This window comes from Melanostigma gelatinosum, assembly GCF_949748355.1.
Source record: "Melanostigma gelatinosum genome assembly, chromosome: 18".
Lineage (NCBI taxonomy): Eukaryota > Metazoa > Chordata > Actinopteri > Perciformes > Zoarcidae > Melanostigma > Melanostigma gelatinosum.
In genome coordinates this window covers 2,687,361-2,713,851 of record NC_136651.1, presented here as the reverse complement: position 1 = coordinate 2,713,851, position 26,491 = coordinate 2,687,361, and the positions used below count along the sequence as shown (strand labels likewise).

The window sequence follows — 26,491 nt, the reverse complement described above, 5'->3', positions numbered from 1 at the left end:
GAACGGAGAAGAAAATGAGGTTTCAGTTCTTTATACTGTGGAAGCAGTAACTGTGGGGGGGAGGGGGGAGGAAGAGGAGGGAGGGAGGAAGGAGGGAAGGGGAGGAGATGCAGCAAGTGGAGCAGCCAGCTTGGTGTTGAGGCCTCGGTTTGGCCCTTGAGGTGGGGGTGGGTACTTTTTCCAGCCAGCGGGTGATCAGTTTTTCCACTGATGCAGAACTCTGTGTGTGTGTGTGTGTGTGTGTGTGTGTGTGTGTGTGTGTGTGTGTGTGTGTGTGTGCGTGTGTGTGTCTAAGTCTAATATTCAACGAAGTCAAAGTATCCTTACACAACAAGTTCTTATGTCTTTCTTACTTACTAAAAAGTTACTCCTCAGTCTTCCTACAACAGTCCAGCAACACGTGTCAATGTCCGCTCCTTACAGTCCTTTCAAAATAAACTTCCGTCTTCACAGGAAGCGGTTTGTTTTAGGCAACAGAACTACTTTAGTGAGGTTTAGGAAAAAGATCGTTTCATACTTCGTTCAGGAAAAGGTCATCGTTTGGGTTCAAAGGACAAACTGAAGTACAAACGTTTTTAAGTCGAATACTTTTATTTGACAGCTGTAGTTACTTTTAAACGTTTAGATTTTAACAAAGAAGCACATTATGTTTGGTTTGTGCCCTCTTAAAAAAACAATGTGTATTTGTTGAATGTATTTTAAAAAGTTCGAGGAAAATTCCCAAAATGAGTACAGATTAGAGTATCAGAACTTTGTTTCTTCTTCTCTCCCATTAATCATCTCATGACCCTTCAGATTCATCTGGTGACCCTTTGCAGGGGCCCGACCCCAAGGTTGAGAACCACTCGACCAAACTAACTGATACACAATCGGTGCGATTGATGTGTCAAAGGAACGGGGTGATTCATGGTCTCAATCTCTAGTTTCAAGTCTTCAATACAGCACGATGTTCATTGAGTAAGTTATGCTCCATTTAGAGTCGGACAGTATATAATAATGTCTTTAGGGCGGGGCTACCTTGTGATTGACAGGTCACTACCACGGCGCTGTCCGGTGTGGGAGTTGTCCGTGCTTTCATCTTATAACCGTTTCACTGTGTTTTCACTTCATGAAAGTTAATGGTGACATTTTAGGTGGTCTAAAACTACAGAGGAGCCTCTGGCCCGACCCTGTGGCTGCTCTCCCCTCCACCAAAACACCAAAACTAAACACAGCGCTTGATGACTTCCAGATTAAGCACATGACAAATCGTGCAGTCTGAAGAGAGCAAGAGAGCAGCAGAAGCTGAAATGCCAGAAGTTTAAAAGAAAGAAAGATTTCCCCTTCTTATCGTATGAAGAGTCAGAGAGAACGAGGACAGACGGCCTTCTACAGTTTAGTCAATTTAGATCATAGACCTCAACAAAAACCTTCTGTGGTCATCTTTTAATCTGTTCGGACATGGGAAATATATTTTATTTCATATTTTATAAAGCGATTGTGGCTCACATGTTAGCGTACAGCAGCTGGTTACATGTGACAGCCTGGATATTCAAGTGGTTATTCATCATCAGTGCAAATCTTTATTATTATTGTCCCCATCATGCAACACTGATTTCACTGATAATCACACTGTTTATTTGGCTCTTTTAGGCTTTATCATCATCTTGATTTAAATAAATATTTGCCTTCAGTCCCTCTTTCGTCATGGCTTCGTGACATTCAGCATTCGCGGTTTGCAACTATTTGAATAACCGACCCTAACCCTGTCACCTGAACTATCAGCATTAATCTGCATCACATTTCATCTGGTATTGTGATGACTGCTGACCTCGTCTGGCCTCCGTCAGCCGGTGCAGCCTCACTTCAAACCGTTTACTCCACAGAGCGCGACGCCTCGTGTGCACCACATACAGAACACGTTCAACTTCATACAGAAGAAGAGTTTTATTCAGTGTTAATACAATAAATATACAAAACTCAAAACTACTCAACATGCGACTGAAGTCAAACCAGAGTGCATCTTTAAATCACACACATTTCAGAGCAAATAGCCGACCGTCTGGAAATCATACAAAATATACAAACATCCCTCACTATGGATTTTCCAATAATTTAATAATTGTATAGTTAGAGATGCTTATGGATAAAATGTCAGTGATTTCTACCACATGTTGATCATGAACGACAGCTTAAAGCCCATCTACAGCACGTCACGTTGCAATCTAACGTCTTTCTCACATTTAACACGTTTAATTTAAAGCAAGTCAACAAAGTAACAGCTAAATACTGGAAGTGCCACTCGGTTTGATTCTTTTGAAGGAATAATCTCCCGTTTTGTACTCGGGAATATACACGCACTGGTTCAAATGAAGCCAGTGTGAAATACAAAAAGGAGAAGTGAGCAAAAGAAGGCATGTTGCAGGAAGCTTTAAAAAACAAACAAAAGAAAGTCTCCAGGAAGTCGAGAAGGATCCCAGAGCCACAGCCGGACTCTGCCCTGCGCAGATTAAGACTACCCCCCCTATTTACACTCCCACACATCAAATACACACCAAGGCTTCACTGGTTTCAAACATGACACACAACAGACGCATTCAGACCGCTTTGCAGACATGAAGAACATGGAAACGGACACATTCAAAGACATTTCATCAGCAAAACGCTCTCATCTGTTTTTAATGACCACATACTTTAGACCTAAAAAACAAATCACCTTCAGATTTGATTGCTGCAGTTCAGTGATCGTCAACATGTCACATTATGAATACGCAAGCAATGATCAGAACACCACATCAACGTTACCGGCCATCATCTTTATAGATATATTGTTTTACAGCACACGTGTTTAAAAACAGGGGGCCAGTTAAGGGTCCGATTTCATACAGATCATCTTTTAACCTCGTCATGCAAGTGAAGAGTACATCCTGAGTAGAACTGAGGTAAGTCTCCGGCCACACGGGAAGAGCTGGAGACGAGTTTCCTCTTCAGAAGACAAGCTGTAGAAACATGCATCTATACAGGACAGAGGACCTGCTCGCTGTATGTCAACGGGTCGGTAATTCATCTCCTCATGTGCAGACGAGGCTGAACTCAGCCAGTGAATGTGAGATGAATTAAACATGGAGAGTAATGAGCGGGAAGGCGAGCGGCCATCGTTATAAATATCCTTCCATTTGCACAGATTACAGTGTGCAGACAAAGATTTAAAGTGCAACTTGGCGTCCTTTCACAATAAGATATGTTTGACCGTTATGAGCAAAAGATTTCAAGCAGGAAAAAAATACTCGAGAGTAAACTTCAAAGTGACGGTTCACCCCAAAACCGAAATAATATTTTGTGTATCAAACACTGCTCGCGGGCGTAATTAATTTGACAATCGATGAATTACTTTAGTCGTTGTTTTTGCTGGTGGTGCTTTGAGACAGACATGTTCACAGCGACGATGCTAACATGCTATTGCTAAGCAGGTATAGCTTTTATCACGATAACCGTCGAACGCGCCTTCTTCACAGCCAATAGTGAGGAAAGGCGCTGACAGGAAAAGTCAGGGGATCCCCAAAGTCGGCATGATTCATCCTCTGGGGACCATGAACACATGCACAAAGTCTCACGGGAATTAATTCAACATCGGTTGAGATTGGAATATTTTTTCAGGAACAATTTGAATACATTTCCTGGGCTGAGATGTTTGATATACTTAACAGATTTTGGGTGACACTTTAAGGAAGTAAGACTACGCGCTTTCAAAATAAAAGAAAGTAGAAGGCAAAAGGCAGTGAACTGGAATGCACAGCATTCATCTTCAGCAGTACATGGTCACTCCACCGGGGGGCAGCAGTGTTACGTGATGAGCTGGTGGAAAGCAGCAAGCCTGCGGTAACAAGACAACGAGAGAGTACGACGTGACTTCCATTTGTCCCGTGATGAATTCATCTAAAAATAGAAAGCAGTGATTAGGCTGATGAATCAGGAGAAAAGGCTCACAGGAAGCCATAAACGCTGCGGAGGGATTTTGGTGGTAAATGCCCAGGTGACGACGGAAAGAGTCGGACACACACACACACACACACACACACACACACACACACACACACACACACACACACACACACACACACACACACACACACACACACACACACACACACACACACACACACACACACACACACACACACACACACACACAGAGAGAAAATAAAGTAGGGTACGCTGGTCGAGTGGCAGGAGTGCAGCGTGGGCGATGAGAGCCGCCGCCCTGTTTGAATCCTGTTCACGGCGTTTGACTGGATATTGTCAGAAGGCTGAGGGCGGGGGGGCTCTCCATGTGTTCAAACAGGGCAGTTGGCTCTAGTGGAAGCTGGGTGTGAGCAGAGGAGGAGGAGGAGGAAGGAGGAGGAAGGGTGGGACGGAGAGATGAGCGAGCTCTCTGAGCCAATCAGATCTGCTCCTTGAAGCCTCCTTGTGCGGCCCTGGAGGCGGCAGTAGCAGCGGCCGTCTGGACCGTCTTGTTGGACATGACGCCCGTGGCGAACTCCTGCTGGGCCTTCGCGAAGCTGGCGCCGGTGGTCCGGTACAACCCGTGGACCTGAGGAGGGCGAGGAGAGATCAGCTCCATAGAGACGACTTATGATTGACTCGTGACGCTCGTTATGAATGTTTTTGTTCCTTACTGTTACGCCGCCTCTTTTGTTCGTATTACCTTTTTGAACATGATGAGGGACAGGACGGCCTCTGCGGTAAAGAGGGCAGCGATGAGGAGCATTATGATGCCCACTGGGACGCTGCGATTCAGGCCGGTCAGAGCCGAGATCCACCCGCTGCAGAGGAGTCATGACAAGCAGGAAGTGAAACACGACTCAGTCCTGCTGTCAAACATCCTGGTTGAGTAACGTTTGCTGACGGCTGTTTGAGGTAATTACTGAGGCTTTTTCAAAATAAAAGCTGACATATTTGTTTTCGGGAAGTCAGACCAACACATTGTTGGTTCTGGTCTTTTCAGTCACTCCTGCTCCGTGTTTGAACTTGAAATGTTGACATGAAACACACTAGCGCTGCAGCTAACAACTATTTTCATAATCAATTAATCAGACAATTATTAGGATTTATCGTTTGGTCCATAAAACCTTGAAAAATGCTACAAATCACTGTTTTTGTTTCTAGCCCAAGAAGATTCTTCCAAAACCCAAAGATATCGAATTATATATATCTCGTTATATATTCACATTTAAGAAGCAGGAGCCATCACGCGTTTGGCTTTATACAATAAATCAATTATGATCATTGTTGCAGCTCTTAAAACACACATTGCAATTAAAAACCACGTTAAAATGTCATGTCACTGCTTTCTTCTCCAGGTGGTAGCACTAAACGTTTAACTACACATGGCTGTGTCCCTCCTCGCCCTGGTTCCTCACCTGGCGCCCCAACTGGTGATGCCGATACACTGCAGCACGTAGACGCCAAACTGACAGATGTACACGAAGAAGAAAGCGAAGAACCGGAACGAGCTGTCGATCCTGCGGGACAGAAAACAGACAAACGGGGTTCAACAACACGCCGGTGGAGTCTTTCATCTGTTCGTGCGAGGTCAAAATACTTTTTGTGTACCTGAACGCTCCATAAAGCGGTCTGTACCAGCAGACGAAGGAACAAGGCGTGAAGAGGATGAACCACAGGATGGACAAGCCGAAGTCAACGCCGCGTGCGGCGTCCACACAGAACCAGGCCAGGCAGCCCACCATGTTAGCGAGCAGCGTCCCCGTGTGAACTGAAGCGCGAGGACAGGAAGTAGCTGGATTATAATTCATTATTACCGTCTGCACTCGGGGTCCTAACATGTGCCTGCGTGGTTAAAGGCATTGCACGTTACCTACAGAGTGTGTGAGAGTGAAAGGCCTTTACATCTCAGTGTGGAATATGACACCAGCCTGCTCGTTGACACACCAGAAAGTGAGACTCTTTGCTGTTATCTGAGACTAAAAAGAGAGCGTCTGCTGCTCCGATTCTGCATCTAAAGAAACCTTTAAAGCAATCTTCTGACCGAGTCACGCCATGTGACCACATGACTGCACCGCGTGACCTCGTGACCTCATGAGGACGAGGAGGGCCTGAAGCCGCTCGCTCCCTGAAGCCCAGATGGACATTGTAAATGGTTTTAAGGTGGTAGAGGAGGAGAAGCAGTTGCTCTTATTCAGAGGGTCTAATGGAGGCTCACTGGTAAAAATAATTCAGTATTTTGATGAAGAAATCACATGGGAACAAAACAGCTCTGTACTTATGATTAATAATAATAATTTCAGCTCTAGATGTTTGTAAGCAGATTATTTTGGGCAAATCTTGGTTTAGCTCTTCTTCTTCTTCACTTTATATTTGGGTACATTCACTTCCTTTCAATGCAGCAGACGTCCTGAATATTTGCGGGTCAACATAAGAAATATTTAACAAAAGTAAAAGCCACTCACACATCCAGAGGTAGTACATGATCTTGACCGTCTTCTGAAACTCGACAGGAATGTCCACTGTGATGTCGTGATAGAAACACGGGCCCACGGGGAACTTCTCCGGGAGGGGGGGCCAGTTGTTTTTCTTGCCTGGAATAAAAAAAACAAAGAAGAAGAAGAAACTTGAGTTCATGTTTCATCATTTGTCTGTTTTTAATACACACAACAGTCTACAGAACATGTGGTTATTTCATGTAGACAATCTATTTATTGCATAACAATAAAACATGTAATGTCCTGATATGCATCTTTATCACGGTATGAAATTATGTTTCTGTTTCTGTATGTATTAAAACAACAATGTGTGTTAATGTGTTAATTAGTGACAGTTAGACGTGCTGGTAGGCAGATTCTTTTAAAAACAGTGCCGGGCTAACTGTTTCCCCCTGCTTACAGTCTTTATGCTAAGCTAAGCTAACCGCCTCTTGCTTCCAGCTTCGTGTTTACCGTACAGACATGAGATCGGATCTTCTCATCTACGTCACACAATAAGCTGTGCTGGACCTGCTGTTGTCATTTTGAGCCTGGATTTAGAAACATCATCATTTCTCTGATTCTGACCTCCTGAAGCGCTGAGTGACTGCATTTCTCTCTCCCGGCGGTCCAGCTCAGCAGCCTTCTTCTCCAGCTCCTCCTGTCTCCTCAACAGCTCTGCAGCAGCTCCGGACTGATCCTACACAAAAACACACACACACATATATATGTATATATATATACTGTATATATAAAACAAATGTCAACCACGGACTGTAGACAATACGTGTACCTAGTCACCCATTGTTTTGGGGACTGCGGTTTTGAAGCCTCGAGTTCGGCATTTTGGCCGTCGCCATCTTGGTTTTTGCAACCAGTGAACAGAAGGGACCATATTTGGACTAAGGAGTGACGTAAAGTTATGTATGTCAATCACCGTGTAGCCCCGTGTAGAGAATGCAAGTTAAAGTCACTTCTTTAGAGGTTGCTGCTTGATATAAACACACTGGTAGAAGTACATAAGTGTGTGTCGTGTGTTTTCTCCGCTCATTTGTAATTCTCAGATTCTACTTTTGGAATAAATCCAATTCTCTACAGGGGCGGCAGCAGCAGCAGCAGCAGCAGCAGCAGCAGGAGAGACTTCACAAGAACTTGTTCCCAGGAGCCGGACGACAAATGAGATGCACCATCACATCACAAGTTGTTTCCTCCAGCTGCCTGGGTTTCTCTCGGAGTCTGTGTCTCCCTGAGCAGCTACACAGACAGCAGGAGTCTCCTGCAGAGCTGCTTTCCTGTCCACAAACTCGGCATGAACCAAACAAACCAATAAATAAATAACGTCAGCGTGGTGACGATGTAGAAATGTCACTTCTCAGTGGACCGGCCAGCATGAAGCAAAAGAAACCAAGGCAGCGTTTATGGCTGTGTGAGGTCAGTAATACCTGCGGCCGAGACTGCGAGTAGGCCGGAGGCTCCTCCGTGGGTTTCATGATGGCGGGTTGTGTGTTGATGGTGGGCGCCGCGGCCTTGGGCGCCATACCCGGAGGCGTCTACGGAGGAAACACAGTTACTTTTCTCAAACTGGTGAGTGTCTCTTGTATTGCCGGCCTTTTAAACAGTAACAATACAAAAACAGAGCTGCAACAGTATGCGCACTGTTTGCCTCAAAATGACTTGATTAATGTTGCTAAAATCAAGTTTAGTTGAGGGTTTTATTCAAGTCCAAGTATGAAAAAAAGGAACGTTTTCATTTAATTCTTCAACACTTATTTCATTGTAATTAAAAATACATTTAAAAGTAAAAAGTAGAAAAAAATGACAATTTATTTCCTGTAATTACAAAACACAGTGACAAAACACACACGTGTGAAGATTTGTGTGTGATTCCTACAGTATGATGAGAGGAGTGATTTACTTCTTTATCATTCTACATAACTCTCACGGCCATCGCATCACTTGAAAGTCAGAAATAACCTGGATCTCTCAGAACTAAATGAATCCTGTTCATGTTGTTGAGATCTATTCGATGCATGAAGTCGTTGTTAAAGGACTCACTGGTTTGGCATCTGTGAAGGGATTGTACTCCTCCAGCCCCCGAGGAGCCGCCTTTCGTACTTGTGTCACTGATGGATCCTGAGAGAAGAAAAGTAGTAAATTACTCAAACTTTTGGGATGAGAATCGCTCTTCAAAATGTTTATCTTTGTGTTTTCACCCCGAGGACAGCAGTGGAAATGTCTCCAGAGTAAAACAGCTCACGTTAATGTAGAAACCCTCCATTATTCTGTCAGCTGAAGGCCAAACAACCCTCTTTATTCAAAATGCAACAGGCCTATAATTCAACACCGGCAAAGACGGGATGATTCCAATAATTTTCACGGGAAGACGTCTATAAATAACCAAGTACACGAGTTTCAGAAGTAGAGGGGGAGGCGGACGCTTCTGGCTGCTGAAGACAGAAATAAAAAGAGACTTTGTGTTCCTCTAGCGCGCTGCTGAAACACTGTCAAACAACCTTAAACACACCAAGTGGAATCAATGATGATGCTGAGACATTCAGGAAAAGCCCTTCATTGTTCAGCCTCTTAACAGTGACACACGAGTGAGACTACGTTTACTTATGGGGTGTTTTCCAGCTACTGCAATCTAGTTCAGTATCTCCTGCTTCTATTTAAAACTAACATTCCACCAGTTAAGCAACATTATCACACGTTTATTTTTTTATCGTTAGCTTACCATCAGCGGCCGTCAGTCACACGCGAGGTTCATTCAAATTGCTGCTAAAGATTAACATCCAATCTGACGTTTTCCTGCAGTGCTGTCCTTATCCTGTCTCACTGCAGTCCTCTCGCTGTCTCCCTGACTCTTACGTTTCTGAGAGCATCTCTTCCGCTGCCCAACACACACACACACACACACACACACACACACACACAGGCTGCAACTTGTCACCAGACCAGGGTCGTGAATATTTCAGGGTATGTTGTGTTTAAACTTTAATGTTGTGCTATTGCACAGCCAAACAAGCGCATGCATATTCACCACGTTTTCATCTTGAAATCTACAGTTACAAAAAGGTGAAGAATCAAATGATCCACCTGTTGCACTAATCGCTGGACAGGAAAGTTGTTAATTTCTCTATAAATTCGCCGCCATCCAGAGAAATAGGTCAAAACAGAGTGAACTAGAAAAGTGCATTCATCAAGAATCTAGACCGCGAGCGTGACGCAACAGCTACGCTTTGGTTTTAATCCATGCAGCTGTCTGCACCAGCTCCTTGCAGCTCAACTGCAGCTTCATGCTACGTGTTGACAGTTTAAAACCACTGCAACCACAATAGGGTCCCGGAGCATTCAGTCATACAAGAGCATAGAAAAAATATTCGGCTGATGGGTCCAGCAGTGTGAGAGATTAGCCGTGGACAGACACAGAGATGCACACACGACCGAAAACATAGTCTCCTGGCGGAGATAACAATCGGATGCACGACTGAGAGTGATGAAATTTATCAGGAAAGAAGCCAGAGGGGATCCTAGCACCACATGTCGCCACCATATGACTTCATGCAGTATTGAAGATAGCTCAGAGGAGGGAACAAGGCTCCATTTCTCCTCAGGCAACCCAACAAAAAATCATAAAGAAGTGGGAGCCAATAAATGGCAGAAAAATGGCAGAGCAGTTCACTCGTCATGTCAGTATGTTAATGAGGCGCCATGAATAATTCAGTTTCTGCGCGTCGGTACGGTCAAACTGTGCCGTCAACGTCTTCCACCGTCACACACACACGCACACACACACACACCTTTATAACATAAATACCTTGTTCTGTTTGGTGATAAAGACAATCTTTACAAATCAGTTCTGGTAACTTATGAAGTGCATAGGCATTCTTTTTTTTAAATCTAAAACAATAGGGCTGCAACTAATTATTATTTCTATTCTTAATCTGTTTATTATTTTCAAATAAAAATACTAATTAGCTGCTTCCCTAGTGTCCATGTTTAATCCACCTGATGAGGAAATAGAGAGGGTATCAGGCACTCTGTGGCTGAAGAGCACATGATCAGATGCATGCTTTCCATTTCCATGACAAGACTCTGTTAGCACTCTGTAGTTCATCACCTAACTAAAGCTAACAGCATAACGAAGGCATGAGTGTGAAACATGCATGTTCTGCTCTCATTTATTTATATGTTTTGGAGAGATAAAATACCAAAACTACTGTTTTAATCACATATTTGAAATGCATCGATGCAAGAATCATTCTTTGCATATAGAATGTACATTATTGAAATATAATCTAAAGAAAAATCGATTTAATGTCCAATTAAATCAGGAAAACAGGGTTATTTTAACAGCAGTTAAACTAACAAACATATGCATGATGCCTTTAAAGGGTCTATAAAGGGTATAAAGACAAGGGTGTAAAGTTGAAACTGAAAGGGTTTCACGACAGGGTTTAAATAAAATACCCCGCAGGATGGCTAGCACAGACTTTAAGCTAAGCTAACACACAACACACTTGTACCTGTACATGTTACATGTTATGTCACACCAGAGTGAATCAACACTAAGTGACAACACTGTAACTAAAGCCTACCAACAAGTGAATTAACGGGTTTCTGCTAATTGCTGTCATTACTAGTATTAAACTCAAGTAGCGTTCGCTTCATCACATCACAGAACAATACGTGTCCGACTTTGTTCCTTGGCTGGAGTAACGTTATTGTTATTAACGTGGAATAAAGGCTCGCGCTAATGCTAACGTGGCTAACATAGCTAGCTGACGTTATACCTGGAACGGGTGGTCGATCTCCGGGTCCGCGAACGGGTTGCTGTCGAAATCTGACATTCTGACTTTCCGTAGTGTCTCAAAACTACAGAAAACTTCCCCACCAACAACACCAGAACCACGACTCTCTTTGAGGTGGACGCCAGATAGATGACAGACACACAGACACGGTCCGGAGGTGAAGTGTTGACTGTGACCAGAGAGGGATACTATCGGGATTGGTCACCAGCAGCGGATCACGTGCGATACAACGAAACGCCAGACGGAAGTTACGTCACCTGCTTTTAAAATTTTAAAATTGTATTAATTCATTATTTTATTCTTCTAAAACGGAAGGCTGTCTGGAAGCTACGGAAGCCCATTTCTGCAAGCAAAGAAAAAAAATAAGATTTTATTTTATTTTTTATCCACAACAATTGATAAATACATATTGAATTTTTTTTTGTACTCTACTAAATTAATTCTATAAATGTAATTACTTTGTAGAAAGACGATTCATAATCCCACATATAATCGTATTTTGATGATTTATGTTTTAATGTAGATTAAGAGCTTGATACAGAATTTTAATAGAATACAACATTATGCTGCAAAAGTCATTCTGCATACTGAGTACTTTTTACGTAAAAAACGTAAGACGGGTACGCAAATTCTTCTCTTTCTGTCTTCTCTGATAAGAACCGTTGTTGCCCTGGCAACAAAAAGTCTCTAGGGGCGTTTCCAGCATAGATCTCTATATTCTAAACGGGACGTCCGTTACAAGGCGCTGTATGGGATTAGCCGAAACAGTTATTTTCTAGCCACTCTAGATCTATGTCCCCGTCCTATCATGTGACACCAACTTGTCCAGCTCACACTTCCGGTACTGTGTGTATGTGCAGAAAAAAAAAAGTTGGTTGAAATCTCGGAGAAGTTTTGGCTTTTTGCAGGAATTTTATACGCCACACTCGCGTCTCTTTACGTATATGCGCAGTTTTAAAAGCCGAAGATAACTTAACGTATCAGGGGCACTTTTTGTTTAAAAGTATGTCGACGGTCGCCTTGTACAACGACCAGGGAGGAGCGGAGGCTGCCGTGGAAGGACTGGAGACCTCCTCCAGCACCTCCGGAGCTGCCTTTGGACTCTTCAGCGCAGACTTTAAAAAGTAAGACAGCGTAGCACGTGTTCCGTCCATTTGTGGTGAAGTTTAAACGGTAACGGGGAACTTCTGTATTGACGAGTGTGTCGTTAGCTGACTTCCAGAAGAAGCCGAGCAGCATCATCAACAAGCTAGTCAGTGATGGCGACTGACTGTTAACATTGACAAAAATAACCTTATTTTAACTGTTTTATTGGACACGTTTTGCTTTTCAGTGTAAAGTTACTAAAATAACTTATATTCTCAGTTGCCAGTTTATTTGCTACAACTACCTCAAACTAATTGTCTAATACAACATTACTTCAATACATCATACTCTTATGAAGGTTATAACGGTCCTTTTATGTTGTCAACTGACACAAATGTCCTTATTTTAAATGTTTTTTTGGACACATGTTTTGCTTTATTTCACCCCTGTGTTTGCCCATGAAGATAAAGCCACAATTCACAAGATAGTTCAGTATAAAGGTAAATAAAGTGTTGTGTTATATACTCTGTTGCCAGTTTTTTTGGTACAACTAGCTAAAACTAATAAATAACACTCTGATGAAGGTTATAATGGTCCTGTTCTTGTTGAAGAAAGAGGTTGATATAACTATGATCATTTTGAATACAGAAGTTTCTCTAATATTTTAGCCAGTTAATATGCATGTAAATGAGGATGAACTAAATCTTAGGCACTCCTCTAAGTATAAAGCAATATAGTTCAGCAGCACCACAAAGTACAATGTCGTATCTGTACCTCTTTAAAACATTTAACTTCTTGAACGTAAGGATTTATTGATTTTAGTTTAGCAGCACTTTAACTCTGTCTTATGTGAATTTATGGTGCTTTACGAGCGCTCGTATGCATGACACAATAATAAAACCACTTAAATTTACATATTCAAAGTTTAAGCTACTAGAAACACTTGAAACCCTTTGGACTCAACACACCACATACGTTTCTCTGTGTTTTCCAGCTGAAACTGTTCAATACTTCAGAGCAGAAGAAGTTCCTTAGTTTCTATATTAACTTCACGTCACGGTTAGCTCGTCAGAACCGTGTTTAATTAATCTTCTCGCTTGTATAAAAGTGAAACTGGACTGTCAGCATGTTTTTGAGTTTCATGTCAGAAACCTTCCACTGGAGGGCAGCCAATCATCAGCGCAGCAGTCCTCTGCGTTTTGTAATTTCCTGTAAACCCAGTGTTTTATGCAGCTTAGCTCCTCTGGTTTATAGAAAGCAACACACCACATGAGCTCCACAGGGGTAGATTGTTAGTGCCCCGTCAGTATTTTAGCATAATATACAGGCTTTTATTTGTTAATTTTAACAACAAATGCTGGTAATAAAAGGTGTGTGTTTGAGGTCAGGCTGCAGCTTCTGATTCACAGTGATCTCTGCAGCAGGATTTAGTCCGTGTTAAAATGTTGCTGACTATGCTGAAGTGAACCTCCTAATCTGTCTCACATGACCGCATCTACTCAGTCAGGCATGGCGAGGTCAGATGTTTTTGGGTTGACAATATAAGGACATGAATGATGCTTCTGTTTGTCTGTCCGACACAATGCCTCACACAAGCTTAGTCCTCCTCGGCGTTTCTGTGTGTTGCATATTTGTTAATTATTAAAGTTCGCGTGTTTCAGGATGGAGAGCCTGTTGTGCTTCAGTCAAATCAAGCGTTTGTTATTTGGACCTCCTGAGTGGTTGTCACATGTGAAGAGCACGGCAACATTCCTGCACTTTAGTCTCAAAGGCTTCTTCTGACTCACTGAAAGCTCTCTGAAACATGTGACCAAAGAGATATAGTGGTTTGCTTGTATAAAGAGTTGCATTTGAGCTGCATTAAAAGTTAGGATCTTGATCTTCATGACAGGGTTGTGAGTTATGTTTAATTTGGCCTGAGAGACTTTCTCCTTGTAGAAATGAGGCGTATTTCATGTTTGATGCTAGAAAACATTCATTGAAACGCTGCAGATTGACTTGATATAACTTCATTATTCCCCTGCTTATGTTTTGTATTGTTACATTCAATTATACATTTAACAATGTGCCATGAAGCAAACACATTGTTGTAGTATCATAATCCATGAAAAGCTTGTCTCTGCATGTACTTTCTCTGGTATACAATCTTTTTTCTGACTGCTCACCATCACTGCAAACTTTAACAAACTTCCAGAGGGGTGGATCCAAATGTTTGAACAAGGACGTGCATATTTTCCCAGGCTTCTTGGCAATGCTCGGCCAAACCACAACTCCAGTTTCTCTGTTATTTCAGAGGATTTAGGAGATCTGTGTGAGTTATTCCTTTCTGACATAAATCAAGCATACAGTTTTTAGTTTCACAGTTTCTCTTTTATAAACACCTGATTTCATGTTCTACTATCAGCCCCTGTTGTCTTTTCTCAGATGCTGCATCTGGTGTTTATTCATCAAAAGTTTATTTCGAAAAAGTTCTGGAGATCAACCTTGTGAACCAGTTTCATAAAATCCAGCTGTGAACGGCGTCTCCAGCTGTTTCTGGTTGTACCGTGAGTCTGTTAAAACTACACGATGAGATCCAAGATGCCTGTCCTTCACCTGATTTAAACGCGTGATATCTAGTGACGCTAGCTCTGTTTTAATGGACACATTTAGTTGCAGAAACAAAATACAGTTCTTATACGATTGGTAAAGAATCTTCAAAACCAAAAATTTGCATTGAAATACAAATTTAGTTTTGTCTACACAAATATAACATTGTGGCATTAAATGAGATGGATACACAAGTGGCACATTTGTGATAAATATTCATTAGGAAACTGCCATGAGTAACTGATGTCATAATAAATCTCAGCAGTGATGGAAAAAAACCTGAAGTGATGCAGACGTTTGGCTTTTTGTTGTGTTTAGAGATCGAGACGATGCAGTGAGGTGTTTGCTGTCGCTAACTTGGTGCTGTTTTCACTACTCTTACATTGTTGTTTTCAGCCATGGTAGACAGCTGTTTTCTGCAACAACAACAAAAACCTAACATATTCAGCAGCTTATGAGACAGATATTTCCTTCTAGAGTTGGTGGAGACCAAAAGCCGAGCTAAAAGAGAGGTTAGATGGCCAGAAAACATCTTCAAATAAATGATGATGCTGCTTTGTCTACTGGATGTCTATGGGAAGTGTTTAGCAAGTATGCTATATCAACTTCATGCTAATATGTCACTGTTGTGTTCAGCTTGTTTCTGTAGCATCCACGTGTCCCCAAAAAATCAGTTTGTGCAGGTTTGAACAATAATATATCTTCTGCGTTGTCATTAGGCTGCAAAAGGGTTGAAATATTGATCGTGTGATGAATTTATCAGCTTGTGAAAGCGACCGGAGTCTCCCACAGAAAGGGTAGGAGGCTAATTCTGCAACACACACATCTTAACGGGTGTTTCCTCACATTCAGCCCGGTGCTGTTATCGTTGATGTCGGCCCGTCCTGTTGGCAGAGTCCTGCGTGTGCAAAGTGGATTATTGTGCAGCGGAGGTGATGAAAAGTTGCTCGGTGTTTACCCACCAGTGTAGATAAGGCCCTCCTTCTTTCCCCCGAGAGGGAAGTGACCACAGTCACACAGAGTCACAATCACAGCTGGGAGGCAGGTGAGATATCCGCTTTTCCAGAGGAAAACCTACACGTACAGCAAGAAAAGAGCAGCAACATCTGACCGGCAGGTAGTTTCAGAACAAACGTGGACTACAGCAGCAGCAGAAGAAGAAGAAGAGAGAGAGCAGGCACTACCGTCAAGCATGAGGATGACTTGCCATTGGCGGAGCTGACGGGGCATCTTGTGACTTTTTTTTTTTTTTTTTGCCCAAGAGAAGAGGAAGGGAGCTGTGAATGACAGGTCAGTGGAGCGGCGCTGCTTCTCCCTCAGCAGTGACAGCTGTTGAACTGTAATCAAAAGCCAAGAGGACAGCGACCACAGCCTGAAGGAAAGAAATGACCTGTTCCACCCCTGAGTTACTTTTGTGGACTCTGTTCTTCAGACAGCGAACACACACACAGGAGGAGTTTTTTTTTTTCTTCGACTGCTGTGGAGGAAAGCCGGTATGGATGTTGGTTTCTGTCTCCGCTCGGAGGCGGTGGGAGCCATGAGGACGGCGCTGATGTCTGCTGAGAACTTACAGCTCACTCTGAAGACTGAGCTCTGTCAGGAGGAGCAGGCCCTCACTCGCACCAAGAGGAGCCCCAAGGAGACACTCAAAGCCGGGTACTGTAGTCCGATCTCCCACAGCCCTGTGATGGGGACTCAGCCTAAACTCTCTTTGTTTACCTCTAAGTCATAGTTCAGGTTGGATCCTCATGACGTTGCTCAGCTGGATACTAAAGGTTGCTTCTCTTTTAAAAAGGAAACCTTAAAAAAGAGAAAGCGATGTCTCTTTAGTGCTTTATGTATAGATACATTCAGACAAAACAAACCTTAAAATCATGTTTCAGAAGGATTTGTACTGTTGCAAATCATTTAACTTGAAATTGAAATCGAATCTCAAAAAGTATTGCTTGAAGCAGTTTCAATAAGTATAAATAAATCGTACAATCTACTTGAAGCCTTCTATTTATCGTGTAGCGTTATTGATTTATTCATAGTTATACTCTTCCTAACACCGTATTAAAATGAAACGATGGGAAGGTGTCATGAGTTGATAAATGTTTATCTATTGGTGGAACTAAATTCCACTCTAGAGACACAACTCACTACTCCGGCGAAGCCATGTTAGCGGTGCGTAGTGAAATTTGTCTCGCCTGTTTTGCGCCATCTGCTCGGTCTTTATAGAGACTAACAATCAAACTGTGTGTAGAACAAATAACGATCGGTGGCCAATCGATCGCAGCAACCCGTACTCTGTGAAACTTTACTTAAACGCCGCTGTGTTTTGAGCAGAGTGCTAACGGCAGCATGATAACATGCTCAGAATGACCATGTTAATGCTGTTGTTTTGCCGGCGTAAAGTACAGCTGAGGCTGATTGGACTGCCGTTAGTTTTGCAGATATTTGGTCATAAACCAAAGTATGTTGACCCGATTTTGGTGTTTTGGAACAAACAACTTGTGTACAATTAGCTAAGGAATGAGCATTGTCAAAGTGAGTGCAGGAAACGGCAGAAGTTGGTGTGATGCTGCTGTTGCATTGGTAGGAATGACATTCCTGCTCTCTGATTGGCTGCATTGCCAGTGTTTGGCTCCTGTAACAATGTTTGGTCGATGGGAGCCAATGTGACCCTGTAATCTGTGGAGCTGCCACAGATGTTGTGCACACGGAGCTTTCACACCAGCGTTGGTCAAGCTCCTACTCTTGAAACTGATTGGTTGGGTCGTCTCTGCGGTGCTTAGCATGCGTGCTAATGTTGACCATGATAAGTGTGAGTTACACCTTCTTCTTCTTCTTCTTCTTCTTCTTCTTCTGTCCTCAGGAATGAAGACCTTAAAGAGATGTTGGAGAGCAACAAGGACTCGCTCAAACTGGAGGCCATGAAAAGGGTTGTTGGGGTGAGTGCATCATGGGAATTCACACGCATTCTTTTACAAAACAGCATTGTTGTGTGTGTGTGTGTGTGTGTGTGTGTGTGGGTGTCTTCTCTCAGCTGGATGAAGTTGTTTTGTTGTTTGGTTTGTTTTCAGCTTATTGCCAAAGGGAAGAATGCTTCCGAGCTGTTTCCTGCTGTTGTGAAGAACGTGGCGAGTAAGAACATCGAGGTACGACGGTATTCAGAAATGCATCATTGGTGTTGTCATAAGTACTACAGTTGGTGTTTGTGATTCATTTAAATCTCGTGTGACAGCGCGTGGGTACTCTGAGGGAACTTCCTCTTTCAGAACAATAGTAAGCTAATGTGGAAAGCTTTTTCTTAATTTAGTTTGTCTTCATTTACGTTTTTGTTCAAAGTTAAACCTACAAACTTACAAGAAATGGTCAGACAGGAGTTATGACGTTGAATATATATATGTATATATTTACAGATACATTTTAAATAAACGGTCAGAGGTTCATATAGATTGAAGCCGTCCCTTGTTGTTGGACATTTTCTATTTCTATATTTCTAAATATTCTATTTCTATGCCCCTTTCTTTCCTAGCCTGGGTGGTACAAACAAAACTAAAACACATAAAAACGATCAGTCATAACCATATGAGGAGCGGGGACGAGGGTAATATTCAGAGGAAAAACTCAGAATTTCAGTTCAGTGGTAAGAAATGTGATGTTAGAGCACCGCAAGTATTCAGAGACTATTTTCTCACTGATTTTAAGATTTTATAATCTCAACGTAGATCAGATATTCTTCCTCGTACATTTCCAGATTTGAGCTCAGAAATCCTGAGTAAATGTAAAAGGCTTTGAGTAAAAATGTACTTTGACAATAGACTTAAGAGTCTCTAACGGTAACTCTAGTTGTGATAATGTCGGCTCCACAGATCTACCCAGCTGTGACCGGATACATTTATATTCTTCATTCATTTTTGACTTATTTGTTTTTTATCAGAGAAAAGATTTCCCCATTTTCCATCAGCAGTAGCACAGCTCGTCTTTCTTTGCTATGAATCACACATGAGAGCAGCAGCACAAAGATTCAGGAAGAAGCTGTGTGTCTGTGTAAAACACTCCACTGAATATCATGGCCGGACTCTCGTGCTCAGACTCTTCCAGCGAATGACCAAAACACTAAGCAACCGCTGAACAGGGGTTCCCATGCCCAGCGCCTGTGAATATTGATTAGCAGCGGCAGAATAATCGGACAGCATGTGAGCGGGGGGGCCTGGAGCCCGGCGCTGGTGTGCAAGGCGTGCAGCCGAAAGCACCTCATTGGGTGGAGGAGGAGCAGGTGGGTGGATGTAATTGGCAGCAGAGAGCCCACAGTCACGTCTCCTCTCTCCCACCTCGTATACACCAGCTGCTACGCTGGTTTCTCTCGGTTCCGTCTACTTTACTCACCTTTAGTGTATCTCTCTAAAAATGGCCTCTTCTCTGGCTCCCACCCTCTTCTCTTCTCTCATTGTCCACCGCGAGCAGCCATTGATCTCCGCTAATTAGAAAACAGCACAAGAGCTCGCAGGTTATTGACCGCGATGCGTGATTTAATCACTGCTGCACATCATTTTAACGCCACGTGTCATACGTGTGCATGTCGTGCTGCTTTTGAATACGTGTTAAAGTGACAAGAAGAGAGAATGCGTGATAAATAAAGTCTCATTTGATGCCGATCAAGTTGTAGAGCCCTTACTCGCCTGCTGCAGAATGAAATCGGTCGGGTGCTTCGTGGTCAAAGGAACCAGGTCCTTGTGGGCAGATGGGTTGTGCCTCCCTGTTTATCGTGAGTAATGCCATTAATTCCAGCGGTAATGACCAGAACGATGATTGAGAACTGTGGTGCGCTGCTGCAGGTCAATACTCGCTGCATTAGGAAGCATGGTGCTGATTACGAACTAAACTCTGGTGATTGTACCTGAGATGTAACCTTACCCCTGACCTCCACCTCAAATCAGCTCCCAAATTAAATGATAAATAGTTCCTGGAGTAAATCATCATTCCTCATAACCGCTTTTTATTCCAGCTCCATTATTTATGAGCCCGCAGTCTTACAGGCTCAAGTCAGCTCTGTTACTTCTGTTTTTCTTCTTCTTCCTGAATCTCTGATGTGAATCAGCAGACGAGCAAACCTTCGGCCTCCAGTTAAACTCGTCGGACAAATATTATCTCAGGCTTTCCTGCGAGAAAAAGAAGAGGCGTGGAAGCTTTGAAACACAGGGCGGCGACGCAAATGATGTAATGGCACTCTCTGGAAAAGGGACACGAATACAGAACCTCACCCGCTGCCTGAAACAACACTGGGTCCAGTCTGCAGCTAGCGACGCCGAGACGGGACTACTTTCTCTCTACTGCTTGAAATAATAAACTCAAAGTTCCCGTTGTTTCCTTCCTTATTGTTCATTTTAGTCCTTTTCTTTGTCACATAAACCTGCTGAACCTTTAGAACACAGCTGGTTTTCCTCCCCCATGTGCTGCTTTAAGTTCCCTTTACAGCTGCTTCAATTCATTGCTGTTTGATGTCATTGTCCTCTGCAGCTGAAGAAGCTTGTGTATGTGTACCTGGTGAGGTATGCAGAGGAGCAGCAGGACCTGGCTCTGCTGTCCATCAGCACCTTCCAGCGGGCTCTCAAGGTAACCTTTCTACATCCGCCTCTCTCTCTTCATGACAGCCAACACGCTCTTTCCGTCTCATCTCAACATTACTGTGAAGTGCTTCAGAAAACCTTCTTTCCAACACTAACACACACTGTATCTTCGCGGCAGGAGCCAAACCAGTTCATCCGGGCCAGCGCGCTGAGGGTTCTGTCCAGTATCCGGGTCTCCATCATCGTCCCCATCATGATGCTGGCCATCAAGGAGGCGGCGGCCGACCTGTCCCCGTATGTGAGGAAGACGTCGGCCCACGCGATCCAGAAGCTCTACAGGTAACACTGCGGTGCGCCCGACGACGTGCACATACAGTAGCTGCACCCGGCGGCTCGCCTGGCTCTCCTCACCGGCTCACTCCTGAGCAGTTGATCCAGTAAATGTCGGCTCGTGTTGATACAAGGGGCTCTGCCCTGCAGTTATCTCGCTCTTATCAGCCGAGTCTCAGTCCGACGGGCGTGAATCAAAGAATGACGGAGTACTTCAAATATGAGCTGAGCAGTAAAACTGAACTTGACTGGATCAGTTGCATATCTGATTTAAAAGGTTGATATCAGGACGAGAGCCGTGTCTGTAATCTCACCTTTTTATTATGTAGTGTGTTTTATTCATTCTTATTTTAGTTGTTTGCAACTAAAGATTGTTTTCATCATCGATTTAACTGCTGATTATTTTCTTGATTCAACGATTGGTTCCCACTATACATTCGTCCAAAGAACAATAGGTGATGTTTTTAAATAGTTTGTTTTATTAAACAAACAGGCCGAAAAACCTCAAATATTCAGTTTAGAATCAGATATGAGAAATAAAAGCAAAAATCACCAAAACCAGTGAATGTTCGGACATTTTGCTTCATCTACTCCTTTGTACACTACACCTGTCAGTTATGATGCAACATCTGGATGAGTCCCACATGTCCGAAATCTCAATTTATAGCCCACTAAAGACCAAAGCACTGGTTCCCAACCTGGGGGTCCCTGAAGGGTCGCTAAAGCTTCACGTGAGGTCACGAGGCGTAAGAGATTTAAGACTGCTTTTAAAACAACATACAGTTCGCTTATATCTCAGCTTTTTATTCATATTTGTATTTAAAAGTTTGGATCATTATTTTAGATGCCGGTATACATTTTTCCTAAAAAGCTCACAGTCACGGTGAGGACCCGGAGCTTTATTCATTACAAAGTACAACGTTTAAGAAAAATAAAGAGTCAGGGAGAAGGAAACAAAAACAAAGACTATTCAGTATCTATGATGGTTGAAAATCTATTTAAAATATGCAGAAATACAGACAAAGAATTGTATTCAACGGTCCTAAAAATGTCAAACTCATGTCTGATGCAATATTGACATGAAATGATCTGCTCAAAATTCATTGTTTCACACAAACTTCTTGCAGTTGTTGCGTTCACTATTTGGGTTACTTGTACAGTTTATCAGTTTTTCTGTACTGTTATTGTCATGTATTGAATATCACATGAAACATTCTTCTCTCTCTCGTCCTCAGCCTGGATCCCAACCAGAAGGAGCAGCTGATCGAAGTGATAGAGAAACTCCTGAAAGACAAAAGCACAGTAAGTACAGTCTGAACCACACAGTCAGCGACCGGCTGCAGAACGCCGGCCACTGGAGGGCGCCGCAGTCAAGCCGTTCTCCTCCCGGCTCTCCATCCCACAGCTCATTCGGCAATGCCATGGTTTGTTAACACCCACTTAAACCCACACATCTTCAGATGCTCCTTGTTAAGTGTCCATTTGGAGGGACTTTTCGCACTGATGCTAGTGTCAGCTTAATTTTCTCAAAGGCCAACTTCTTGTTTTTTTTCTTCTCCTTCTCACACAACTGGACCGTGAATGAGTTGGATTCTCAGATTCTGTGTTTCGGCCACAAACAGCCGATTAGAAGTCAGCAGGCAGCACGTTCATCTGAGGAGGTCACAGTGAATACTGAGCATGTTTAAATGCCACATTTCAAATATGTACACGTTAGGCGACAGAATGCGGAGTGGGCCGTGTTTGTACGTGCGAGTCATGCACAATTATGTATTCATAGCGTATACGTGTCATTATGCAAACAAAACAAAGCGGCTCAGGCCAAAGGGGGGGGGGGGGGTAGTACCAGATGCATAGCATATTTAGCCCCGGACGCTAACGAAGACAGATGACTTCTCCCCCTATTGGAGCTCACTTTGTGAGGCTGAGGACACAGAGGGGGGGGGGGGGGGGGGGGGGGCACTATCATCACACGGACGCAAGAGCACCATCAGTCAGTGATGAATGGTGCAAAAAGCAAACATGGTGGAAAGCGATGATTTCTTCTACATGATGCTGGGGCGACACCGTGTAGCATTTAGAAGATGGTCAGTGTTGTCGCCGTTGTATTTATTTATTTCTAAACGCTGATATTTCTATAAAGGATGCTCCTTCAGTGCTGTCGTCACATAACAAAGGTCAGTTCACTGAGTCTGCACAGCCGGAGGAAAGCAGGTTTTATAACGTCTTAAAGGGTTCTCAGCGCGGGTTTGCAGACTTTAAATGTAGAACAGGAGGCAGTGTGGATTAAATGATGCTGTGGGTTAGATTACACTGTTAACTTTTGCACATTCATTTGTCAATATTTTGCACATATACATATTTTTTTGTTTGACTTTTGCAGTACTTGCTTTTTATTTTTCGTGATGCACCAAAACAACAAAGGCAAATTCCTAATATGTGGAAACCTACTTGAGTTTAAATAAGAAATATCACACAGAATAGTGCACAATAAACCCACCCAGACAAAACATAAACACATAGAAATATTTAAATACAAAATAAATAAATAAAAAATAGATGAATAAATACACAAAAGTGAAAATATTCACATTTAACAAGTGTTTTGAACTACAGCATGTGACTGAAGTTAAGTTAAAATATGCTTGTATGAATTAACATTGCCAGTAATAATTAACTTGTACATCTAGCGATTCATTAGAAGAGAATGAAGACGCTCTCCCTGTGAGTGTTGTGAGCCGCCATGTTGAGAGCCGTGCGGAGGCAACATATATTCAGTTCCATCAAGTGTCCGGTGTTGAGTTGGAAGTTGCGTTCTACGTGCTGCATACTAACTACTCAATCAGTCACTCGCCAGCGTTCCTCATTATTTTGTCCAGCGGTTAATTATTTAAACCATCTGCTTCACGGTCTCCCATTGGACAGTCTTAAGAGCCGCAATGCATTTTGGGTATGGGTATTCCCAGTAAGCTCACGTCTCATTCTCAGAAATTCTTGCTAATCCGTGCATTCCTTGCATACACGATATCCTCATAATATGCAGCTGGAACGCACCACTAACTCCATTACACGTCATTCTTACAATGAATATTATTTTAAAATGCGATATCAAACACAGCCATCGTCCTTACTGCCAGTTTACCCGACACCTTTAGCTTTATAAAACAACCGTATCGCATGCTAATGAATATTTTAACTGCAAAGCAGTGAATTTATTTAGAGAAATGCTCGTTAGCTGATGTCACCATGCTGCCTGCAGAAGAAGGAAACATCTGGTTCTTGTTCCCGTCCGTGTCACCGTCCGGGCCTCCTGACATTTACCTTTACAGATGTGCCCGTTTGGTTAAATGGCTGTGACACACGGCGTGCTGCTTATTTGGCTGGTTTAAAGAGAAAATGGGAAGGCCTGATGACGGCGACAACACAGGCGTTTGTGCAGCTGTTTTACCGTGATGGATCTATTATCCAGCCATTACAAGATAAATGATCGATCCCTCCCACCGCCACACCCCCCCCTGCACCTTCTGCAAAATTGAAATGAGAACAGAAAGGAGGAGCGGGGGGGGGGGTGTAGTATGATCAGGGGGCTAGGTGAGATGCCCATTAATTTAAGAGGAAAAGGAGGGAGGAGGAAGAGAGCAGGAGCGAAGGGAGGATAGGCCGACGCCGCGCCATCAATCAACAAGCCGCACGTTGTCTCTGGCGTGATGACCCAGCACTCTCTGCCTCTCTGCCACCCTAATTAGAATTCATAGCAAAATAGATGCAAGGAAACGGTTTGGGCCCCTTCATAATTTTATAGGAAATTTATTGTTATTAGAAGAACCATTTGCTTCGTGTGATTTTTCCATTACCAGCTTGTCACGCAGGGTAGATAATATGGTCGGGGAGGGGGAGGCGGCGTATGAACTCCTTAGATTGGGGTGTCAGTTTTGTTGATGGTGCATGTAGTTTACCTTGGAGCTGTGTCTAATGGGGGAAGTTGGTTGGAGAATGCACAAAGCCTTGCAGCAGGATACACATGCTCAGAAACAGTGCTGCCTGTAATAGCCTTCGAGACAGCAGAGGCCTTGGGAGAGTAAGAATACACGGCGCCGGTACATGCTGAATATATATATACAGTACGTGTATTATAATTGACTGCTTTGAGTGTATTTATCTACAGCCTCAAGCTGCTGTGAAGCTACTTTAACATGGATATGTACATCAGTCCCTGAAAACACTATTTTATTGGAACTACTTTCTATTAGAACCCTATAAAAACGGTGAGTGGAAGTGGACGTAGTTGTGACGTCACCCATTGGTTTGTGGACTGCGGTTTTGAAGCCTCGAGTTCGGCATTTTGTCCGTCGCCATTTTGGCTTTTTGCAACCAGTAAACAGAAGTGAGCATATTTGGACTGAGGAGTGAAGTAGAGACTCCGGATACACCTGTCAATCACTGTGTAGCCCCGCCCCTAAAGCATCCCCTGCTTTATGGTCTGTGTGACTCTAAATGGACCATAATGTACAAAATGAACATCATGCTGTATTGAAGAAGACTTGAAACTAGAGATTGAGACATAAACTCATGTTTACAATGTTTACTGAGGGAATAAATCAAGAGAGAAGTAGAGTCATTTTCTCATAGACTTCTACACAACCAGAGGAGTCGCCCCCTGGTGGACATTAGAGAGAATGCAGGTTTAAGATTCAGCTTAATTTGAATGTTTGAGTAATATAGTATTCAACAGGTCCATGAAACTGTCAGTCTGCTGTGAAAAATGTCTCTAGAGGTGAGAGTTGACTTTTATTTCTGTGTAATTTTGCTGAACTCATCTACCGGTAATACACATTTTCTACTCAAAGCAACAGAAAACAACATCGTGTACAGCGTCTCTCTGCTCGAGTTGATTTCTCCCCGATTGATCAGATATTTACAGAAGCTGAATACAGTTTATTTTCTAAAGAAAGACTGCACTGTTCCTTTCCCTGAAACATTACGTATCCTGTTAGACACAAACAGAATAGATAAAGAAGACTCGTCAGAGGCAGCTTTAGGCTACTGTGATGTTTGTACTCATCATGACATGAACTGCATGTCCTCACATTAATATTACTAATGGATGCAGAGGCAGTGCCAGTGTACATAATTGCAAATCTCCATTCAGGTGATACTTACAAATCAGATTATTTATTTAATATTCTTAGTAGCTGACGCGATGTGTTGGCTGTCGGTAGATAAGCACTCGGTTGTAGTTTATTAGGTACACCTAGCTGAAACTAATGCAGTCTAGAACAACGATGAATGTTCATTCAACATGTTGATTCAACTGGAGGATCATTTAGGAGGACGTAGATTGTGGTGCTGATGAACTATAATGCATTATACAGAGATGTATTTCTGTTATTTAGCCCGCTCTCATTGATATAAATGGGTTGGACACAATATTACAAACACCGCTCACTAAGAGGCAACGTAATTGAACAAAACGATACAAACAAATAGCCCAAAGCGGGAGAACATCGCGGGAATGTGCGTGTGTTTTGTACCTGAGGAAACGAATATATATCATTTACGGGGGAAATATGAGAACCACTCGTTGATGGATTTCTTTCATCGGGTAAAATAAGTGAGTTCAAACTTTAAGTGCTTCCTTCTAATTATCAGCGAACGACTCTGA

The 26,491-nt window shown here is 42.9% G+C and overlaps 2 protein-coding genes across 3 annotated transcripts in view; one reads left to right on the top strand and one right to left on the bottom strand.

Moving 5' to 3' along the window:
- Positions 1-1,982: 1,982 nt before the first annotated feature.
- Positions 1,983-11,426, bottom strand: LOC306792536 (secretory carrier-associated membrane protein 1-like). Its single transcript, XM_079289744.1, has 9 exons — positions 11,252-11,426; positions 8,514-8,591; positions 7,901-8,008; positions 7,047-7,158; positions 6,447-6,575; positions 5,593-5,752; positions 5,400-5,501; positions 4,685-4,802; positions 1,983-4,570 (listed from the first exon to the last, which is right to left on the bottom strand). The coding sequence occupies exons 1-9, from the start codon at positions 11,306-11,308 to the stop codon at positions 4,421-4,423; spliced, it is 1,014 nt and encodes a 337-aa protein (XP_079145870.1). The 5' UTR covers positions 11,309-11,426; the 3' UTR covers positions 1,983-4,420.
- A 709-nt stretch (positions 11,427-12,135) lies between these two features.
- The window catches only part of ap3b1a (adaptor related protein complex 3 subunit beta 1a), a 45,330-nt gene continuing 30,974 nt past the window's right edge, over positions 12,136-26,491 (top strand). For both annotated transcript variants that reach the window (XM_079288782.1, XM_079288781.1), the window contains exons 1-6: positions 12,136-12,393; positions 17,802-17,877; positions 18,010-18,084; positions 20,450-20,545; positions 20,678-20,838; positions 22,065-22,131. In XM_079288782.1, the coding sequence (XP_079144908.1) occupies positions 12,275-12,393; positions 17,802-17,877; positions 18,010-18,084; positions 20,450-20,545; positions 20,678-20,838; positions 22,065-22,131 (594 nt within the window). In that variant the 5' untranslated portion in view covers positions 12,136-12,274. The remainder of the gene's footprint in view (positions 12,394-17,801; positions 17,878-18,009; positions 18,085-20,449; positions 20,546-20,677; positions 20,839-22,064; positions 22,132-26,491) is intronic.

Excerpts from the sequence above, each read along its gene's own strand:
- LOC306792536 (XM_079289744.1), bottom strand. The coding sequence starts at position 11,308 with ATGTCAGATTTCGACAGCAACCCGTTCGCGGACCCGGAGATCGACCAC. Across the intron at positions 6,576-7,046 it reads GTCACTCAGCGCTTCAGGAG|GCAAGAAAAACAACTGGCCC; the intron begins GTCAGAATCAGA and ends TTTTTATTCCAG. Across the intron at positions 4,571-4,684 it reads CCCTCATCATGTTCAAAAAG|GTCCACGGGTTGTACCGGAC; the intron begins GTAATACGAACA and ends CGCCCTCCTCAG.